Consider the following 22,819-nt stretch of genomic DNA (forward strand, 5'->3'; position numbering starts at 1 on the left):
TGATGTGCTTCAGAAATGAAGAAGCTCTTGAGGGATTTATTGTGTGGGTGACCTGAGGTGGCTTTCTTCTCCCTGTCCTAAAACCATTCTTGAATTCACATGCAGCATATACCCTCTTTTCCCTGCTTTGCTAGTATAAGTTGTGTTGTGTGAACAATTAAGTTTTTAGCTTAGTGCTAGTTTCTATCTTGCTGGCTGCCTAAATGCAGTGTAGAAGTAATTGTGGGGGTGCTGGCAAACAATGTAACGAATATAAATAGTACACATTGGAGTGTAATTCAGATTCCCTACATGCCACTCAGTCCAAACCAAAAAGAAAGATATACTGAAGTGTTAGAATTGAAATCAAGAGTAGTTTCTGTTTTCTGCGTTTCTGTCTGAGTTACCTTTTCCCCCTTTCATACAGAGGGAATATTATCTGGGGTAATCTCCTCTGGTTCTTTTAACCATTGTTGTGTGCCTGCATGAAGTCTTTATTATCTTCTGTTTTTGAAGGCAAAGAGGAATTACTTTTACAGACCTGTGCTTGATATGCTTAGCTGCTTTCTAGCTTTTGTGAGAGAGGAAAAAAAAAAAAGTTGGATTTTTAGTCCCATACAAATTGTTTCTTTCTGTCTCCTTGTCTGTCAAGAAATTAGTGTTCTCTGGTTATGGTCTGTGTTATTCTTTCAGTAAGGACCTAATTCTTCCTTTTCTCTGTATCTCTTCGCCTTTTTTTTTTTTTTTTACACTACCGCAAAATGTGTGAGAACAAGGCTATAGAAAGATATCAAACAAGCAGACAAATGTATATTGTTTTTCCTGGAAGGAAAAAAACAAACTGTAAGAAAATATCAAACTAGAGGCAGTATGAATGCTGTAGAGAGAATGGTGCCGGAGCCTGTGTGGTGTAGTGGACATGCCTGAGGGATGAGATGCCATCCAGAGGGACCTAGACAGGCTTGAGCAGTGGGTGCAGGAGAACCTCATGAGATTCAACAAATCTAAATGCAAGATCTTGCACCTGGGTCGTGTCAACCTTAACTCTCTGTACAGGCTAGAGGATGAAAGGATTGAACACAGCCCTGCCAAAAAAGACCTGGGGATACTGGTGGATGGGAAGCTGGACATGAGCCATCAATGTGCTCTCACAGCCCAGAAGGCCAACTGTATCCTGGGCTGCATCAAAAGAAACGTGGCCAGCAGGTCAAGGGAGGTGATCCTGCCCCTCTGCTCTGTGCTGGTGAGCCCTCACCTGGAGTACTGCATCCAGATGTGGAGTCCTCAGGACAGGAATGACACAGACCTTTTGGAATGCATCCAGAGAAGGGCCACAGAAATGATCCAAGGGATGGAATATCTCACCTGCAAGGACAGGCTGAGAGAGCTGGGGCTGTTCAGCCTTGAGAAGAGCAGGCTAGGACAGCTTATGGTATCTGACTTCTTCATGATTTCTCCATCTTTGAGTTGGGAAGTTGTATAAGCAAATTCAATATTAAAATTAGAATTATGAAATGTTTTACAAACATCTAATCTATTTCTAGTAAAATTAACAAGTACTAACTGCAAAACATCAAGAGGAATGTAAGGCTGTAGTTCATCAATTAACATCTGATTAGCAGAGCTTCATATCATTTAATACGTTCCTGAAGCAGTTGTTTGGTGATAGTGATTACTATATTTTTCTCCTCCTTTGTATGTTAGGAGTTTTAGTTTGGGGTCATTATCTCAAAGTATAGGTCCACAACACACATTGTCCCCTAGTTAGTGCAGTATAATTATTTGAAACTTCACCATAAAAGGAATTATTAAATCAGGATCAAGAAACCAGAAATTATTTATATCTTTATGAAATTTAGTGAAAATCTATGGAAATGTACATTTATGGTTCTAGTTATGGACGTTACAGGTTGGACTGCACTGGGCCTTCAAGTTTTCGCTTGCATTTTACCTCCTTCAGCCTCCAGATAAAGTTTTTCAGTTTTCCTGAATGGTGAAATTACCACTGAATAAATATAAGTAAATATAAGGAGAAAAAACGTGCTGCTGGTGGAACTGAAATAGTTGGACTGGTTTAAATGAAGTTACTTTAGGGGTAGCAACTATTCTTCCTCACCTTCTGAAGATTCCAGTAAATTGTATGTCTTAAAATGTCTAATAAAAGGGGTAACTATTTTTTGTTCTCTTTTCCTGACCTGTTTGACTGTGACTGACCCAGGCTAGATGAATGTTAAGTGAAAAGGATCCAAATCGGTGTTTCTGGCTGAGCAAGGAGTCCTATGATTTATGAATAGGCTGTGAGATTCAGTTACTTTCTTCTTTCCTTTTGTATTCTTTGTTGTTTCTGTCTTTTTTGTACTGTGTCAAACACAGACCACTTTTCTTTGTTCAGAACCTGTTCCTGTCATACCTGTTTCCTCTTGCTTGGTAGTGAAGCTGGCCTTTGCCAATCGTCAGATCATAATGCCAGCTTTTGTTTTCTTCATAGCTCTATCTGCACATTAATTTTTCTGAAGTTTTGCTTTTTGAAGGGCCTCATTTGGAACAAAAGCAAAAATAAAAAGGCTTCCGTAAAATTCAGCTCATGCTTGGGAAGTGTTTCCCCAAAACTTCTGTTACAGTGTTTCTCTGTTGGCCTACTGGTTCCTGATTTATCTTCAGAGGGTCCTTAATCTCTTGGATTCCTTTGGAGATTGCCATCTTTGTTCACAGTCATCACAATGAGGTTACTATAAATATGTTCTTGTCTAAGAGATTTTGGCAAAGTACTTAAAAATAATGGGGATAAATTTGGGCTATGTTATTTCAGTACATTCTGTAAGGGCAGAACAAGGGTTTTTGATCCATAATTAAGGTACCAGAAACTACGTACCACACTCAGTCTGCGTGGCTGGATAATTAGTTAACTCTTTTTAAAATAGTCATATTATTTTTGATGTTTTAAAGACATTGAAGCTAATTAGAAACCATTAACTGTTCTAGTCCTAAGATATATTGAATGTATGTAATAGAAAATGGAGAAAACTAATATTGAAACTTATTGAAAATTTTAATAATGTTTTACTAAACTAAGAACTGCATTTTATAAGACTGATACTTAAGAAAATGTTCCCTGAACTTTTTAGTGATCTCTAGATCTTATCACTATTCCTTCCTTCAATCGAATATGCCCATAGATTCTGAAAGCTCCTTTTAAAAGGAATATATATATATTTTTTTTTTCACACTTTTTATATATATATCTGAGGCAGGTACTTTATCATGTAGATCTCACTGACAATTTGAATACTATTTTAATAACTCTTGGGTTCTCTTTGTAGCCTGAGAACCTACAGTTTTATCCACCAGCTGTTTTAAAACTGACTAACAGTAAATATGCTGTACTAAGTTATTCTTCAAACCAGAATCAGAGTTGCCAAAACCTAATTTTAAGTGAATGAGGGAATACCCTTATGATATAAGGCCCACTTCCATACATTCTGCATTCAAACTTTATAAAAGAACACCTGGCTGAAAAATCAAGAATGGACTTCCCTGTTTTTGCTGGCATGTTGGAGAAATTGGCAATCTCAGTATTTTACTTTCTTTGCAGATTTTTTCAGAATTTTATCCTGTTTTGTTTTGGACGTGTTGTATTACCCGAGTCTCAAAAGTCCTATTTTATTCACTTACTTAATGACGTAGTCTATGTGAAAAATCACTGTGTAGTCTAGAGTGTTCTATTCCTGCCAGTGAAAATAGTCAACAGGAGCTAGGCTGCTTAGCACAAACCAAGGCGCCATCAGGATCTTTCAGGATTTAACCATTGGGTCTAATCTACTTAGCTGAGTAATATCTTTTTCTCAGCTGCTGTTTCCTTCATTCTACCTGACAGCCCTAAGGATTACTTAGTGTAAAAGACACTTCAGGCAGCTGTTTTGCCAGATTGTTTATTCTTTAGCTCATAAAAGCGTAGATGGAGCCATCTCAGAAGAGGAAAATTACCCACTGTGTCCATTATCTTCTCTTTGATGGAAACAAATTTTAAGACTATTTGAAGAAAGCAGGATTTCTGCACAGTTATGAAGTATTGTAACATGAAGGAAAACTACCTTCCACTTAAAGACTGGGGATCCATTTATGAACTAACAAGAGGCTTTTATACTCAACATTAAAAACAAGTATTTTACGGCTAAATGGAGAGGTGGACTGAAAATTCTGCACTGTCATGTTCAAACGGCATAATCAGTAGCATGAAATCCATGTTGAGACTGGTCACTACTGGTGTATCCTGAGTATCAATAACGAGCTCAGTACTATTTACCATCTTCTTTAATGACCTGGACAGTGAGACAGAGCATACCCTGAGTAGGTTTGCAAATGATAAAAAAAAAAATTGTGAAGAGTGGTGGATGCACCAGATGGCTGTTCTGCCTTTTAGAGAGCATTGGCTGGAGAAGTGGGCTGACATGGAGTTCAAGAGGGGGAAATGACAAGTGTTGTACATGAGAGGCTCATGAGTTGAAGTAAGTACAGGGATATCGCTCTCCAATTACCGTCATGGCAAAACATGGCTAAACAGACTCAGCATAGAGAAACTGATGCAATTCATTGCCTACTTGTAACAGACTAGAGCAGTGAGAAATAAAAGCAAACTACAAACACCTTCTTCCCATCCAGCAAAGGGGAACAGGGAACTGGGGCTGTTGTTGGTCTATAATGTTTTGTCTTTGCTGCTCCTTCAGCCGAGATCCTGAGGGTGGCTGCTATGTCTGCACTGGCACTCACCAAGAAAGTAGTAGGAAGCGGTGGCATGTTTTCCATTAGCGGTCATGCCAGTGAACCTTCTGACAGCAGGAGAAGCATCAGTTCACCTCTGGTAGGATGCTGCTTACAACCAGCTGTGTTTTGTGGGCTTGCTATTTAGCTAGGCTTGTTGTTTTGGATAACACTACTGCAAAGTACATTTTGTAAACTTTGTTTCCATTTTTTTCACACAGATTTTTAATACCAATTCTGAGTAGAGTTAACTTGTCAAATTCTCTTATGGACTAGTAACCTGGGTTGCTCATTCCTGCAAAAGACAAAGATGGCAACTACTTACTTGGAAGCGTGCCGTTTTTTAATTTGCCTTTTTTCATTTTTTTCCATATGCTTCTTTTTTAGTTTTCTTCCCCTGTTATTACTGTTAATTCCTCTTGTTGGTCTTCCTTTTATTCTGTTCTTATTTTATTTCTGGTATTCTCTACTTCTCTCACAAGTCTGTATCATGCCAAGAACAACTCCTGTCTTTCCACACGCGTACTTGTACTCTCCTGTCTTCTTTCACGAAGTACAAGCCCTCGAATCTCTTGCCCTGCAAATCTTACTTTTATACTTGCATAAAACCATGACAATGTTGGTAGTTTAAGAGCATATACCTTTTCCCAACCATAGCCTTTCATAAATATTCTTCAAACATATACAACACAAGATTTTGTATTCAGGCTGTCCTATCATCAAAATACTTGTGGATACATTGACATTGTCTCTCATTGATGTTTTCACTATGGAATAGCATTGGGATAATTTGGCAATAGTTCTGTTAAAGTACTGGCGTGACTTTATGGTGCTGCTGATATTGTTACCAAAACCACTTTAACTGTGCTAATTGGGAAAACTGGAACTCGCTTTATCTGTATCCCTGTCTGTCAGGAAATGACTATATCTGTAATATTTCCAACTGTTTAGTGCTTTAAAACAGAGATAATCAGAGGGAAATGTCTCACTAAGTGAAGTTTTTATTTCAATTTTTTGTCTGTTTTGAGACAGTGGGGAAAAAGTAGAACACACAAGCAGCATACTTGTCTATTACCTTTATTAAGAAGAAAAAAAAACCCTCCAAAGAAGATCAAATTCTCATTCCTTACTTGCTTGCATGTGAGTATTATGCAATATTTGATTATGCAGTATTTTCGATTATGACTTGCTTCAGGGGATGTGTGCTTTTCAAATTAAATTCCATAGATTTCTAGAACAATAACACAGTCTCTTGGTCAGTGAAATGGCATCTACATAGATGGGCTGTCTTTATGCTGAATATTGCTGAGTACTTCTGTACTAACACACTGTAATCTCTTCTTTGCTGCTCTGGCTTTCCTAGGAATAGCTAAGAGACTAACTTTTCTGTTATTCTCTTACAGAGTACAATTTATTTGCGTTGTGTGTGACATTGTTTAAAAAGGAAAGCAAAAAAAAACCAAAACAGCTATAACTGCATTTAATTATCCTGTGGTCTTTATAATATCTAGAGACTGAAAATGCTTCCTGCAAATGTTATTATTTAACTCATTCAAATATGAAAGGAAAATAACAAAGATCGGTTGACTTTCTCACAAGCAGCAAGAATGCAAATAGGTTTAAGTTCCGAGGGATCTGACATTTTCCCTTTTTGTGGCTTTTGTTTTTATTTCTCACATCTGAATCTCAAAATGCTTAAGTCTCATACTTAGAGGAAAGGTAAGATCTGGCATTTGAGGAGAAGCTTATTATAAATAAAGTTCAGAATCAGGTTTTTACAAAACAGTTTGAACGTGGATTGACTTCTTGTTGGGATACAGTTGTGATCTGTGTTCTGTGATTAAGCCAAATGTAACATAAACTTAGAAGCAGGACATTCATTTCACTGCTTTATTGCCTACATTTGCACAGAGTTGAATTTAATGAGTGGCACTCATTCCTCCTTTGTCATAGAATCACAGAATGGCTTGGCTCGGAAGTTTTGGGTTTCTGTGATATTTTAAAACACTGTTTACAGTCCTCAGGATGGCTATCTTTGGCTTTAGATGCAGTTTTCTAAAATAAAAATTCTTTCTAGAATCAGGCTCTCCTCGAGTACTTTATCGACATGATGCTTAATACTTCTATTGAAGCTTTCAAATTGTTTGGTTAAGTGATTCAAGTGCATTCAATACAAAGCAATTACTCTAATGTAATGAATCTGTAATTGATTATTCTGATGTAGATATGTTATTCCTTGAAACTCTCTTGTAAATTCTGAACTCGTCTTTCTGCTTGTGCGTTTTTTTTATAAATATATATATTTATATATATCTATTCTGTGCTATAAAATATACCTATACTATATCTTTGTATATAGTGTATGCCTATATAAAAGTATATAAGTATATGTATGAGGGGTAATCTGAAAGTAATGCCTCTTATACTATCTTGGCGCATAATGCCGGAGTTGGACGTTGGAGGTATGGCAGTAGAGGCTGAATCTTACTGCCAATATTCCATCGCATTTTGTTGCCTTATGACTGATGGCAGTAGAGGGTAGTCTGAGACAACAGTTTCTGACATAGAAGTGCATACGAAGCAAGGATGTGTCACTGAAATCCTCCATGAGGAAAAAGTGGCACTCATTGACGTTTGTTGAATGTTTGTGGAGACCGAACAGTGGATGTGAGCACAGTGAGGCAATGGGTGGTATGTTCCAGTAGCGGTGACAGTGGCAGTGGGTCACCTCTGCTGGTGCAGATTTGTACAAGTGCAGCATACAGGCTCTTGTTCATTTACAGTGAAAATGCACAGCTTATGGTGGTAACCATGTTGGAAAATAGTGTTTTGTAGCTGAGAATTTGCTCTTAGAAATAGTATTATTGTGCTCTTTATATCTGTTGTAGCTTCCATGGAAATAAACAGGAGATACTACTTTTGGAGCCACCTACATATATACAGTTTTGAAGACTTTTTTTTCATTTAGTTGCCTTCCACAACAGTAATAAAGTTTATTCGGGAAAGGAACAGGAAAGGAACAGTTAAAATATCAACTTTCCCTCCATCTCATTGTAGTTTTTGTTTGTTTCTGTCTCCGTTAGAGTTACCTTGCTTCCATGTTCTGAAATTAAAATTTTGAGTTGAAATTAAAATTGAGTTTCCTGTGTCACTTGACTGACTTCCATTTCATGCTCCTCCATGGTGAGAACCGAGTCACAATTTATTTTGTGCAGGAGCTTTGTTGTTTCAACAATTGTTTAGTAAAGCTTATATCCTTCTCCTTCTTGCCTGCTTTTTTTCATGCTATATCGCTTACAGGGCCAGCTGGGTGCTTGCCCATGCAATGCTGGCTAAAGCGTGAGCTAACTCAGCCATCTCTTCCTGGTCTGTAGCAATGCACAAGTGCTCTTGTGCCCCAGCTGTGGCAGTGAAGGTTCTCCCTGCAGTGTCAGCCATTCATTGTGTCACTTTCCCTGCCCTGTGGCAATGATCAGTGAATGACAGATGATACTGGAGGGACAGTTATGCATAAAAAGCAAATCCTGCAAATTTATTATATTCTTTTTTTGGTAAGTATTCTGTACAAAGCCTTAAAATATTCAACTATAATCAAACAACTTCCCTTCAGATGCTCTTGTTAGTATTAGTGGCATCATTTCATATTTTCCAGTAATATTTTTCTGCCTTTATACATGTGTTCTGATTCTATAGTTTTATTTGGTAGAGCACTCCTGCTGCTGGAAATCATGTCCCACAATTTAGGTGTAACCAGACTATTCCTCGTATATTTTTCATCAGTTTATAAACAATAGTCTCTTCCACCTTTTAATAAAAGTTCCCTAGGTACAACTGATTTTTTTTTTCACTTCAGCATGAAATTCTGTCTGAAGTGTTGCTTCTGAGGATTTTCTCATCCTTCTGCCTAGCTCTCATCCTTCTTGGTCGTTCTCTGCCAGTTTCATTACTTTTCACAAAGGGTTATAAATTTGATGCTGTGTTTTATTTTTCATGTTATGTAGCCTGTGCTTTTCTTCTCCATGATATCCCTAAGTTCTGTATTTCTTCATAAATTTCAGTAATTAAATCACTGTTTTCTTTTTATTATGCCCCATATTCAGTGTTTCAAAAAGTTTGATGTACTTTTAGTGCTTTGTCTGCTAAATATGAAAAGTTTCTAAAAGTTACTGTTCATCACAGTTCCATTTGAGAATTGGAGCTAAGAAAAAGATGGTGTAACAGAGGATAAACTTAAACATATTGTTAAGTATTTGGATAAAACATTAAACTAAACTGTCTCATTACTTTTCAGGCTAGCAGCCAAATGCATGACTGAAAGGATTTTTGGTTCCAGCCACTGAGTTCATCTGAGCTACTGGCCTGCAAAAACAATAGCTGCAGATGAAAGTAGAAGTTTTTCCTTGGACTTACTTTAATGCTTAGGGATTCTTTAAATCCTTATGATTAAACTTTACCTAAATCTAGCTATGTTCTATATTCCTAGAAGCCAACATAGTATGGGAAGTTCTTACTATAATGGTGATTTTTTTTTTGCTGTATCATAATTGACAGTAGGATGATTAAACCAGATCTTACCACTTATAAATTTAGAAAGAGTCTAGAAGTATTTACATAACCTTATTTAGAAATTAAGGAGTTAAGGTGTAGTTTTGCTTATAAACAAGCAAAGGATAAATAATTTATCTGTTTGAGGGTAGGAAGGCGCTAAAAGGGGATCTGGATAGGCCAGATCGATGGGCTGAGGCTAACTGTATGAGCTTTAACAAGACTGAGTGTCAGGTCTTTCACTTTGGCGACAACAGGCCAAATGCTCAGGCAATGGAACAGGTTTAGGGCAGAGTGGCTGGAAAGCTGCCTGGAGGAAAAGGATCTGAGTCTGTTAGTTGGTATGTTAGTTGAATATGAGCCAGCAGTGTACCCAAGTCCTCAAGAAGGCCGGTGGCATCCTGGCTTGTATCAGAAATAGTGTAGCCAGCAGAAGCAGGGAAGTGATCATCCCCCTGTACGGTCTAGTACAAGGGGACGATGCCCTGGTGAGGCCACACCTTGAGTGCTGTGTTCAGCTCTGGGCCCCTCACTACAAGAAAGACACTGAGGCACTGCACTGTGTCCAGAGAAGGGCAACAAAGCTGTGAAGGATCTGGAGCACAAGTCTAATGAGGAGTGGCTGAGGGAACTGGGATTGTTTAAACTGGAGAAGAGGAGGCTCAGGGGAGACCTTATTGCTCTCTACAACTGAAGGGGGGGTGTAACGTCCTGGGGGTTGGCCTCTTTTCCCAGATAACTGTGATAGAGTGAAAGGGTAACAGCCTTATGTTCCAAGAGGGGAGATGTCATGTTGAATATTAGGAAAAATTTCTTCTCCAAATGAGTGGTGAGAGATTGGAACAGGCTGCCCCGGGGGGTGATGGGAGTCACTGTCCCTAGAGGTATTCAAGAAGAGGGCAAATGTGGCACTGAGGAACACGGTTTAGTGGCCATGGTGGTGATGGGTTGACAGTTAGACTAGATGATCTTAGAGGTTTTTTCCAACCTTAATGACTGTATGATTTTATGATTAGTTATTCTTGGTAGAACAAGTCAACAAAGTTAAATGGAAAGAAAATGATGGTAGAGGTTTAAAAATAAGGAGTGTGGTAGAGCTGTAACAGAATTAAGGAGAAGGAGAACCAAATGAATCAGTGGCCATACTTAGTCTAGAATAAGAAAAGAGAGTGAGTCACTTTGAATTATCCTCCCAGTTGTATATTATAAGGGATTATGTTCTTCATTTACCTTTTAATATTTCAACAGGAACATTTGTGTATTACCTGACCTCCTACTATGGTAGGCTGAATGGCAATACTAATAGAAATGATAAAATTTTAGCTTTCTTAAATAAATAATCTCCAAAGACTATTTTCTTTTGGTCTTTTTGGTCTATTGCTAAATGATTTAGTTTGAACTGTGAATGTCATGCTTTGTTTTTTTAACTAGTATGAATGTACTGTAAGCATAGGAAGATCTTTATATTCTTAGGCTATTTAACTCATTGGTACTGTCCACTTACCAGAAAAGTGAGGCTTAGTAATAAACAAGGAAATTCTTTGAAGATATTATCTAAATCGAAATGAAATGAGGCAGTTTTTCTAATAGTTTGGGTCTTGGCTGTTTTAGGGAATAGAAGTCATATTCAAGCATATTCAACTGTGTGTGACACTATTATTTAGTATTGATTAGGATTTTTATTTTTAATCAGGCACTTTTTATTCCACAAGGCATTCTGAAAGTTCATTCTCCAAATACGCATTACAGGACTCAAATATTTGTGTCTGATGTTTTGAGAGGTGTATGAAGATGACAATGATCAATCATATCTAATTAGCTGGTGACACACTGTGCTTGCAGTAATTAAACAAGACATTACTGCTTTACTTTCTAATGATTAAGATCACAGAGATTGAGAGCCAGCTGTTAATCACTTTTCTTGCACAGCTAATGTCATTAACAAAAAATCCCAAGAATCTGCCCCGAAGGTTATTTTTAACAGAACTCTTCTTGTGGACAGAATGTGATTTAAACAACAAAGTAGATTTTTAAAGTTTTTATTTTCAAGATCTTTTCAAACTGCTGTTGTCTTGAGTTAACATTCTTTCTTGTAGATTTCCACATGCTACAAATATTTAGGAGAAACTCCGTTGAGAATTGCTAGAAGTTATTGTAATGCTGCTGTTAGAATCTACTACCAACTTGAAATACTAATACACATTTTCCAACTATATGTAGTGATATGTAAATCCATAATATTGTCATTAAAAAGACATTAAAAAAAAAAGAACAATCTTCATGAAAAAGTTGAATTTTCAAGATGGATATTTCAGATATAAGTTGTGCTTTGGGGAAAAAACGTACTCAACTTTTAAAATATTTACTCTTGACCACTTTTATTTCAAATTTGGCTTCTTATCGTATATATATAACCATTAAGTATCTTGCATTGAAAAGTTACAATATATTGTAATTCAATACCTGTATCCTTAATTGACCTACCTAGGATCATTGATGTCCATCAGGTATATTCCATCAGCTTTGGTGTGTTTGTAAATCAATGCTTTAAAATGGATTATCAGAAATTTGTGATCTTCTTCAGTAGCAGCAGTGCTCGTTGGCAATATGAAACTATGGTATGGTGTTGCAGCTCTAATAAAAATGCATAATGTCATAATTGAAATGCTCAAGAGAGTTTTGGAAAGTTAGGCAAGACTAAATAACCTTACTAGCTATTTACAGAGTCTATTGAGTGAGGGGTTTTTTTTGCTCTGCTTAATTTTTGGTATGTTTGGTTTGACATTTGTTTATGTTTCAAATACAGCTTAAAAGTTAGGCAGCTGTAAAGTTTGGTTGTTTATTATTTTTGCTGAAATTTTGTGAAATTAAAAGTAATTTACTTTCAAAAATTAACATTAGCAGTTGCTTTCTAACTGGAAAGAAATTCAGATTCAGGTTTTTTTTTTTCTTTCAGTTAAAATATTTCTATTCAAACTGTTTTAAGGTATGTATCTTCCAACTTACATGGAAGCTGATGGGCTGGACTACTGGTGCAGGCATAAGTTTCTTGTGCAAGGGGTCCTCTGAGCTGTCAGTGTCGGGGTCCCAACTGCAAGTCTTATGCTGATTTGGAAGGGAGATGGAAGCAGCTGGTGATGAGCTACTTGCATTGATGCACACGGAGGGGGAAATGAGTCTTGTGAACCCTTCCCAAAGCACAGTGTGGAAGGTGTAGGTACATTCACCACAGTCCTGGCCTTTGGCCTCAGACTGGATGAACAAGCGTCGGGCAGCACCTCAGAACCTAACAGATAAAATGGCTCTACCACATCCTGTACTTGGAAACTGGATGGTTGTGTCAGTGGTGATGGTGGGCAGTGGTAATTTGGAGTAGAAAAGTGTCTGGAAATTTGAGTTCCTTCTTATTTTTTCCCTCTCCAATATTTCAGTTAGGAAGTCTAATTAAGTCCTTGACTGCAAGGAGGGGGAAGATGTCCCAGCAGAACCTGTTGGTGTTTTCTGATAGAACATCCATACTTTGAAACAACTTTGGATGTTACTCTAATGTGTGAAATTTCATAACAAATGTGATGATTTGGCAAGGTAAATTTTTTCATATAGCTCATGTTAAACAAGTCTCAGATAGGTCTCTGATTTGGTGCTTTCTGTGTATCAATTTGCACTGCCATAATTCAGTTTTTCATTTTTCTTTATTAAAAAGAGAATGTTATTTTCCTATTCAAATAATATTCTTCGTAAATACATTCACAGTACTTAGTGTTCATTTTCAGAGTACAGTGGATTTAAAAAAAAAAACGCACAAAATGAACAAACGAAAGAATCCAGTGAGATCTTGGCTTCTTGCTGTTATTGCCTATGGAAAATAGCACTATTGTTGTTGAATGAGTTTTCTTAATTCTTCTTCCATGTTGTATGGAAGCGCTCCATGCTTAGGCTGAGTGCAGTGGCAAGTGGGTTGTACTCTATCTGGATTCCTCTGGCAAGTGGTGTTTCTTGGGAGTTTGTCCTGTGATGTGACTTCTAACATCCTTGTCAGTGACCTGAAGGGAGTCATGGAGAGATTGATTACCATTTTGTAGATGACACTGAGATGGAAGGTGCTGTCAGTAAACCATTGATAAAAGACCTAGGCAGACTAGAGAAATTAACTGCCAGGAAATTACTGAAATTCATGAATTTAGCTCATGAAATTCAATGAATTCCAATGCCAAGCCATGCACCTGGGAAGAACAAGCTCTTAGCAGTGGTCCAGGCTGGGACCAGCCTGCCTGCCTGAGGACAGCTCAGTTTGAAGAGGCCCTGGGTGGGCAGCAAGCTGGGCCTCCAGTGAGCCCTGATGGCAGAGAAGTCAGCAGCATACTGGGCTACGTTAGGATGAGCACAGACAGAAGATAAAGAGAAGGGATTTTCCTCCTCTAATCAATACTCATTAGACTGCATCCAGAATACTGCATGCAGTTTTGGTTCCCCAAATACAAAAAAATCATTAATTTTCTGTATTGCACAGCTGCATTACTACTCAACCTTCATATCTGCTCTCCTTATCCATATATCCCATGCTGGTCTATTGAAGAGCCTGTTTGTGTTCTCGCTCAGGGCCCATTAAGCCTGGAATTATCTTCTGTTCATGAAGGGCAAAGTTATAGTTCTTTTTAGGGTACAGTCCTCCTTCAGATTAATTGCTACAAGATTATTGACAAATTTTATAAGTCTTGGATATCAGGAAAAGATTCTTCACTGAGAAGGTGGTTGGGCACTAAAACAGGCTACCCAGGGAAGTGGTCATGGCACTGAACTTGACAGAGTTCAGCAAGTGTCTGGACAATGTACTCAGACATATGGTCTGAGATTTGGGTGGTCCTATGTGTTACCAGGAGTAGGACTTGATGATCCTTATGGATCCCTTCCAACTCAGAATATTCAGTGGTTCAAAAAATTTATAAATTCATTTTGTCATTTTGTCAATTAAAAATTGAGCTCATATGTCATTGAAACTATAAATAAGTTTATTAAGGATGAAAATCAGCAAACATTGATTTGTGCTGGAGAAACAGGGTAACTGAGTGGACTGGTGAAAATGGTTGTTTAGGTAAGGCAGGGGATAACTCCAGAGAATCCATTTTCCTCAGAGTCTAAGATGTTAATAATTCATTTAGCTGGTAACATCACGTGGTAAGATACATTTAGAAAGAAGGAAAGAGAAGTTTGGAGTTGCTGAGAACCTCAAAGTCTAATTCAAAATAATACTTCTGCAGCACATGTACTTTGACATTTCCTAGAAAAGCATACTAATGTATTATATGATTTTATTATAGCTCTCATATGAATTTTCTGATGATCTGTATAGGACCTTTGAACATTTTCTTGCACTCTTCAATTACTAGTATGAAGAGCCTCACAAATACTACTCTATCCATCTGAGAAACAAGTGGCCATAACCAAATCAGTACTTTCTGTAGAAAACCTAGTATGCCTCAACAATACTTTTACAATCTGCCTAATTTTTACAAGATTTTTCAAAATAAAATTTAAAGCAGAGAAGACAAGTGTTTTATGCCAGTTAGACCAAAGTTTTGCCTTAGAGATGCCTATTTTGAAGCAGAATTCACAGTTGTGAGATTTAGGCTATAGACAGAGTATACAGAAGGAATATTTTGAGTAGGGTGCCAAAACATTATCGCCAACAGGGACTACTTTAAAGCAAATATGCTGGCTAGGGACGTGCCTGATGAAGATAAGAGTAAAACCAAAGAAGTATTCATCTATGTTCATCTCCCTCTTGAGAATGTTTTTCCCTTCTGTGTGGTATTGAGAGGTTTGGGGCTTGCTTCAGAAAGAAAGTTTCAGTATTTTTTCTTTCAAAAATGGAATAGTGACTAAGCTTTCTTAAAAGTTCATGTGACAATTATACTACTGTTCTTCTTTTTACTTCTTCCTCCATGTAAATGTGCACACATGGGCACAGACATGAGACTGCATGTTTCTTTTCTTGAGGACAGTGTCTAGAAAACCCATCAGACATATGGAAACCAACGTTTATTTTCCTCCTCTGCCCAAATGAGTTTCAGTTTACATTCTCCTATTTGTCATTGTAAGGACTTAAATCCTATGCAACTCTGCATGTTTTCTACATGTTCTTTTTTTTCTTAAAAAACACGTAATTCTGATGTATGATCTCTAACACTTACTACATAATCCTTACTAACTGATGACAGATTTTGGAACAGCGACTCTATAGACAGAGTTTTGATATGAGAATTGATGGCAAACCTAGGGTAGTTAAAATGCTGAATATAAATTTACCTGCAAAAACTAAATTCATAGAATCATAGAATCCTTAGAGTTGGAAGGGACCTCTGAAGGCCATCTAGTCCAACTCCCCTGCAATGAATGAGGACATCCACAGCAAGATCAGGTTGCCCAGGGCCTGATCCAGCCTCACCTTGAAAGCCTCCAGGGACGAGGCATCAACCACATCATTGGCAACATGTTCCAGTGCCTCACCACCCTCACTTTAAAATATTTTTTCCTTATATCTTACCTAATTCTACCCTCTTTCCCATTAAAAGCTCTTTGTTTGAAGAAGCACTTTATCTGGACTGAAATTTGCCAATAAGAGTTGCGTGTACCACCTCTTCAACACAGAGAGTGAGCAAGGGAATGTTCTGAACTATGATTCACAGCCATTTGTAATGGTCTAAAAAAGCAGACTTGAAAGGCTGAGAGCAATCTGGATTAATCTTATTGATTCTGAAAGCAAATGTATTGTTGCATGTCATCTTAGTTCACGTAAGGAGTTAGATGAAATGTGAGGTAGGTACTGGAATTTAATGGGAATAGATGAGCTTCACTGAGACTTCCGCTTTAAGTGGTTTGATAGATCTGTAATCTGTTTCTCTACATATTTCAGGATTTTTTCCATTGTGTTTCTTCTATACCTATGAAACAATTACTAGTTAGAGAAATGGTCTGCTTTGTGATTGGGTAGTGTGCTCACGTAGTTTTGCTCTCTCAAGATGTTTCTGTAGAGCATAATTTGGTGTGTCAGCCAAAGAAACTGTGATTGCCAACGTGAGTAGAATAGAGATGCAGAACCAGTGGGTAGCAAAAAGGTGCTGGGAAGGTGGTTTTGCAAGGCAGTTCATCCACTATTCAAAAATATCTACTGTTACATAGCATAGCTTTTAAGCAGATGGTTTTGACACAAATTTAATATATTTTCATTTATGAAGTATTGATAAATCATCCATACCTGCTGGAAATTTAAAAAATATCAAAACTTTATGATAATTAATACGTCAGTTTCCAAACAGGTGAGAATGATTAAGGTTTCTGCCCTTGCTGTACTTGGTTTCCTTTGTGAATTCCCTGTGAACACAATGGGCAAGATTTATTAAACACTTGTGTTGGAGCTGTCACTTATATTTATTTTTTAAGTCACAGTAGAGAGCTGTGATGCAAGATGGATCTAGAGAAGGGGTCAGGTAAATCATGTTTCAGAGGTGTCTATTACTCACCACTGGATTACAGAATCTAAATGACCGTTCTAGATGTGAATTTCTGCACTGTAAACATTTGGTGAGATTTGGTTCAAGCTTAAGACACCTATTTGTGGATATCTGGTGGTATGGTCAGTGTCTGCATCCCATTGTACTGTGGAGATCTGGGCTCATCTCCAGCTACAAGGACATGGACCTCCTGTAAGCCCCACATCAGCCTTACATTTGCGGGTGTCTTGGACATTCTGAAGTGTCTGAAATGTCAGCAGTGACATATATGGGGATAACTGGTTTGAGCTGAGAGAGAGCGAAACCTCATGAACATCTGCTGTGTATGTACTTAAAAGTAAATAAAATTGCTGTGCTTTCGATTTCCACTGAATATAAGGGAAGCTTTGACGCTTGCTTAACCATAGAGCTACACCGTATCTAAATTTCATAGACCAAATATTTTTACTAATGATCACCACAGAGTTTTCTCTCTAATTTTGTAGAAAAATGAAAATATTGTTATGAAGATAATGTTTCATGTTTGATTTTACCTTCAAGTCCTTTGTTTAAAAGTACACAGTGTACAAGGCATATTTCTTCTTAAATTCCATTACTCTGTTCTTTTTGCAATCTACTATTTAATAAAATGCGTAGACTTGATTCAGAACAGTCTTTATAAAACAAATGCTACAGCTAAACCATAAATTATGTGTGACTGTTCTTCAGTTGCACAGAGAAAATTGCAGTGATGTGATGATCTTGTTATATACCTTATAAATTAGTAAATATTATTCTTAAATATGATAATATGTTTCAGAACAGGTGTGTTGCTTTTCATAGAATCATAAAATGGCCTGGGTTGAAAAGGACCTCAGGGATCATTGAGTCTCAACTGCCCTGCCAAGTGCAGGATCGCCAACCACTAGACCAGGCTGCCCAGAGCCACGTCCAGTCTGGCCTTGAACACCTCCAGGGACGGGGCGTCCACAACTTCCCTGGGCAACCTGTTCCAGTGCGTCACCACCCTCTGAGTGAAAAACTTCCTCCTAACATCTAACCTAAATCTCCCGTGTCTCAGCTTAAAACCATTCCCCCTTGTCCTATCGCTATCTACCCTCACAAACAATCAATCCCCCTCCTGTTTATACGCTCCCTTCAAGTATTGGAAGGCCATAATGAGGTCTCCCGGGAGCCTTCTCTCCTCCAAACTAAACAAGCCCAGTTCCCTCAACCTTTCCTCATAGGAGAGGCACTCCAGCCCTCTGATCATCTTGGTCGACCTCCTCTGAACTCTTTCCAAGAGCTCCACATCCTTCTTGTGCTGGGGGCCCCAGGCCTGGACACAGTACTCCAGATGGGGCCTCACAGGAGCCAAGTAGAGGGGGACCACCACCTCCCTCTCCCTGCTGGCCACTCCTCTTTTAATGCAGCCCAGAACATAGTTGGCCTTCCGGGCTGCCAGCGCACACTGCTGGCTCATGTCCAGCTTCTCGTCCACCTGGACCCCCAAGTCCCTCTCTGCAGGGCTGCTTTCAAGTACTTCTTCCCCCAGGTTGTATAAATACCTGGGATTGCCCTGGCCCAAGTGCAGCACCCTGCACTTGGCCTTGTTGAACCTCATTTTGTTTTTGTGGGCCCACTTGTCCAGCCTGTCCAGGTCCCCCTGGATGGCTTCCCTTCTGTGATGGCTTTTCCTCTTCTGTGAAATGATTGTAAAGCTATGAAATTGCACTAGTCTCCCTGTCTTAACAAACAGCTGTAAACAGTGCTAATTCCACAGTTTTTGTTTAAGGAAAGAGCAGACTGGATAGTAATAGGAAATTTGCAAATAAAGTAAGTGTACCAAAAATTAAAACAGAGCTTGTTTGCTACTACTCATGGAGAAAACTTTGATACCAAAATACTTTACTATTCAAGAGAGTGTACTAGTTAATAGTGGAAGTTTCAGAAATGTATGTCCATCTTGACCTTAGCAAGCTGAAGTCCCGTGACACCAATATTTGTGATTAGAGTATATATATTTATGTGCTTTATAAGATGAAAACCTAGTTTTCCACAGTAGTAGAATTCTTTATCATAAAAACAACATTTGTGATAGATACCTGACTCAGTGGATGGGAAACCTCTGAGTCAGGAACAATATTGAACTTCTTCCCTTCTTCAGTGAACAGAAAAATGCATTCACATAGATTTATACATATATTATCTATCTGCTAATAGTGCCGTTTCACAGCGAGTTATATAATTGAAAACAAAAAAAACATACTTCAGCAGTGACACTCCTTTGTGAAAAAGTACAAGAAAAAGTACAAGGGAGAATGATTTCTTTTTGTGTACTAATGCTTACTTCAAAGACAATTTAGCCTGCTTTTTCCAGCACAGAAGAGGCTTTATTTGTCTAATCCATTTGGAGCCTGAAGAGCAGACCAGTCTTCCACTTTCTTTAAACAGTGTTTGTTTATATGCATTTTATGTATTGAATGGGATACAAGTTATTAGTTATCATTAAGAAGTGTTCATATACATAATTTTTTGTTTCTGTGCCTTGCTTTTACAGACTAAAACTGGTATTGCTTTGTTGTATGATGAAGTATCTGAAAATGCTTATGACATCCGACTGAAGCTCACAAAAGAGGTATTAACAATTCAAAAACAAGATGTCGTCTGTGTTAGTGGAAGTGATCGCAGTGCAAATGTAAGTGCTTCTATATCTCTGTGCTTTTGACTGCACTTTATTGTCTTCTACAGTGCTCAGTTTATGGTACTGGGTGACTGCATCTCTGGAAAAGTTGTATCAAATTTGTGTTTGTATTTATCATCACTCATTGATCATTCATAAAAAAAAATAGGAAGGAATGGTTAATCCAAATCTTGTTTTAGGTGTATTGAGATTTGTGTTGATTCATATTTTGATACACTTTACTTCTATGTTTTACGGCTACCCTAAATAGTATTTCCTGGTGGAAGACAGGACAGGAAGACAGGCTCTGAAAGGGTTATATTCAATGCAGACTAGATTTGTCAAACTTTAATTCATAAGAATGGATTAAGTCATAACTTCATGGGAATATTTACTTTTTCTGTATTATACCTAACCAAATAAAAACTTTTGGAATATTAGCATTTGAAATAAAGGCCAATTAAGATAAGCACTGTGTATTTTACAGTATATGAATTACTCAGGAGCTCAAAAGCAGAATTAGAAATCAGGCTGAAATATCTGGTAGTTCTTTAGTGATATTTTTGGTAACTCTGAAGTTTTAAATTTACAGCTACATGTGCTAAATTCAGAAGAGATAAATGCTTTATATTTCAAGAGGTTCAAGAAAATAATTTTCACCTCTCCTCTGTGTGATTCAAAATATTAATGGAAAACTGTAACTTGAAAGTCAGTTCTATAGCAGTCACAAACAATCATTTTCTCTTAGTGATTTATTCTCCTTTCTATACTTATTATTTCTTAGTTACTCATAGTTAATCTTTATTTGCACATGACCATTCATCACAATAGTGCCTTTGCAACAAAAATAGAAGTAACCTGCTTGTCTTCTTCCTGGAGCAATCTGGAACATGTAGGAAGAATACAGAAAAGTTACTATAAAGCCCAAATCTTTCTCCTTCAGTGGGATATATGAATGAACATATTGAAGAAGAAAGTCCTGTGTGTACTTGTGATAATACTTTTTTTCTCCTGCCAGTATTGTGAGACAACATTCATGGGACGCGTTTGCTTCCACTCCTTCTTTTGCTCACAGGTTCATTAATCTTGAGAAATACTGAGGACAGGATTTGCAGATGCTTAACTGATTGCTCCATACATTTCTGAATGCTGAGGGCTGGCAAAGATGTCAGTTATCACAAGTGCTACCTTGGTGGTTTGGACTTTCAGCAGTACAGATTATTCCCAAGGATCTCACACTGATCGTGCAGATAAAAGGCTGTCTCTGTAGAATATCTACTTTTTACTGTCTTGATCTTTACTTGTTTCATGTTTTGCCATCTCGCGTTCATTTAGGTACTATTTTTATGCACAGAGAAAGCTTTCTCTTTGATGAGCAATTGTGGAGCTTGTTTTCTATCATTTTGCTTGGAGTACAGTACTGAGAGAGAGGAATATAGTTTCTGGAATTCAAGATATGTACAGAGGAAAATAGTGTAAAGGAAACTGTTTTTTCTCCTCAGTATTCAGCTTTTTCACAGTGGACACCAAAATGTATTTCAGTAATTTGGGCTTGGGAAATTCAAGCATTCTGAGCAAATCTTCATGACTGTTATGTTCGAAATGTTCAAACTCAAAGGAAAAAAGTGTGTAAAGTTGCATCAGCACCCTTGAAGCATGAAGATGTTGATAGTAATGGTATATTGAAAAAAATATATAAAATTTTAATTAAATTTGGAGTATTTTCGACAGAAGTCTGTTTATTTTTTCTTTCATATGAGTAGTTTAATAACACAGAAAAGAATCAATTATAAATTGAATGAGCACCAGGGTAAGATCTATTTTCAGTTAAAGGTGATACAGAGAGGCATTCCTTTTTATACTTTTCAAAATATGCTTTTTCTGAGAAGTATGAATTTTTAATAACTTTTTTTCTCATTTAACATGTTAAAATTAATTTCTTACCTATTCACAGTACCTCATTCCCTTCCTTACTATTCTTGTATTTCCTTTTCCTGTTTTGACCTCACAGTTTCATGCCTCTCCTCCTTTCATAAATATTTTTTTCTTTTACTTTGCATTTTATTTTGGTCTGTTTTTTCCTGCTCTATTTCCATATGTAAAGTGAAAAAAAAGAAAATAATTGCATCTGTTTTTTTTACCTCTCACACAGCTGATATGTCTCTGACTTGATCAATGGTCAGGCAGGATTCCAGTAGGAAGAGAAGTCTTCAAAAAATTATGTGAGGCAAAAGGATTAGAATGATAAAAACCTTTGTGTCCTAGGTACCCAACTTTCCAGCTTCATAAGTCCTCTCTTAGCTAGAGTTGGGCAGAGTGAAGTAAGGTAGATGAATAAGATCTCTTCCAGCTGAACCATTCCATTCCAAACAGGGAGGAAAAACTGGATGATTTTTTTAATTAAAAAAATAGAATGCTTTAAGTACTGTTTCAATCCCCGGTGAACTACTATGACTCTTTTCCTTTATAACTCAAATGCTAATAAGGGCACAGAAAAAATGTTATTTTAGCAAAGCTCTTGAGAAAAGGCATAAGGGCTAAAGTTTATTTTTTTTTAAACCCAAGTTGCATTTCTGTCTAGGTAACTGCTGTTATTACTGCATTTGCCCAGAGTCTGTTCTGTCACAACTGGTATGGCATATATATCCAAAATAATTTTTAAAAGAGTTTTTTAAAAACAGCTAATATTTAATTTTTTATCTATATTTTGAAACATCAAGTGGATGATTAAAGGAAGACTCTTCCTTCTGAAACTAAGATCATTTCTATAGAGAAAATGCATTATTTAACTATTTGTTATTTGTTTTCATATGCTGAAAAGCTGACCTAGATATCTACAAGATAACAACCAAACAATTCCTTAGGATTTTTATTATGAAAGATCATAAGCTTCTGTTGCTGTCATTTTGAGAAGAGTTAAGGATTAGTATCACAAAATAAATATTAAATATGAGTATTCCTCAGCATGATGAAAAACCTCAAACTTTAATAATAAAGATAAAAAGAATAAGTAGCTTAAGTTAAAAAGACTAATAAATGTAATGGCATGGAGTGATGCAAAGGATACTACAGATGTGACTGAAAAATAGTCTGCCCCTGAGATGTGGGAAGAGTCCAGCTGAGGGTAAGTTAACATACCAGCAAGACAGAAGGAAAGGCGGCACAACACTGATGTTACTACAGTTGTGTCCGTTAGTAATTTCAGTTCATCTGTTGTACGTGGAGACATAGCAGACTGTCAAGATCGTTAAATTGCAACAGTATACGTTGTGTGAGCTAGTTTAGCAGTTTAAAGTCTTCAAGAGCTAGAAGAAAAATATATGACTGCAGTGGAAACATGAGCATTTCCAGTTATGGTATGTTA

At 37.3% G+C, this 22,819-nt stretch overlaps 1 protein-coding gene across 1 annotated transcript in view; it reads left to right on the forward strand.

Moving 5' to 3' along the window:
- SNTG2 (syntrophin gamma 2) overlaps window positions 1-22,819 on the forward strand; it is a 232,263-nt gene that overhangs the window by 75,602 nt on the left and 133,842 nt on the right. Inside the window, exon 2 of the mRNA XM_021392018.1 lies at window positions 19,333-19,470. Within this exon, the coding sequence (XP_021247693.1) occupies window positions 19,333-19,470 (138 nt within the window). The remainder of the gene's footprint in view (window positions 1-19,332; window positions 19,471-22,819) is intronic.

The sequence above is a fragment of the Numida meleagris genome, chromosome 3 (genome assembly GCF_002078875.1).
Source record: "Numida meleagris isolate 19003 breed g44 Domestic line chromosome 3, NumMel1.0, whole genome shotgun sequence".
Taxonomy (NCBI): Eukaryota; Metazoa; Chordata; class Aves; order Galliformes; family Numididae; genus Numida; species Numida meleagris.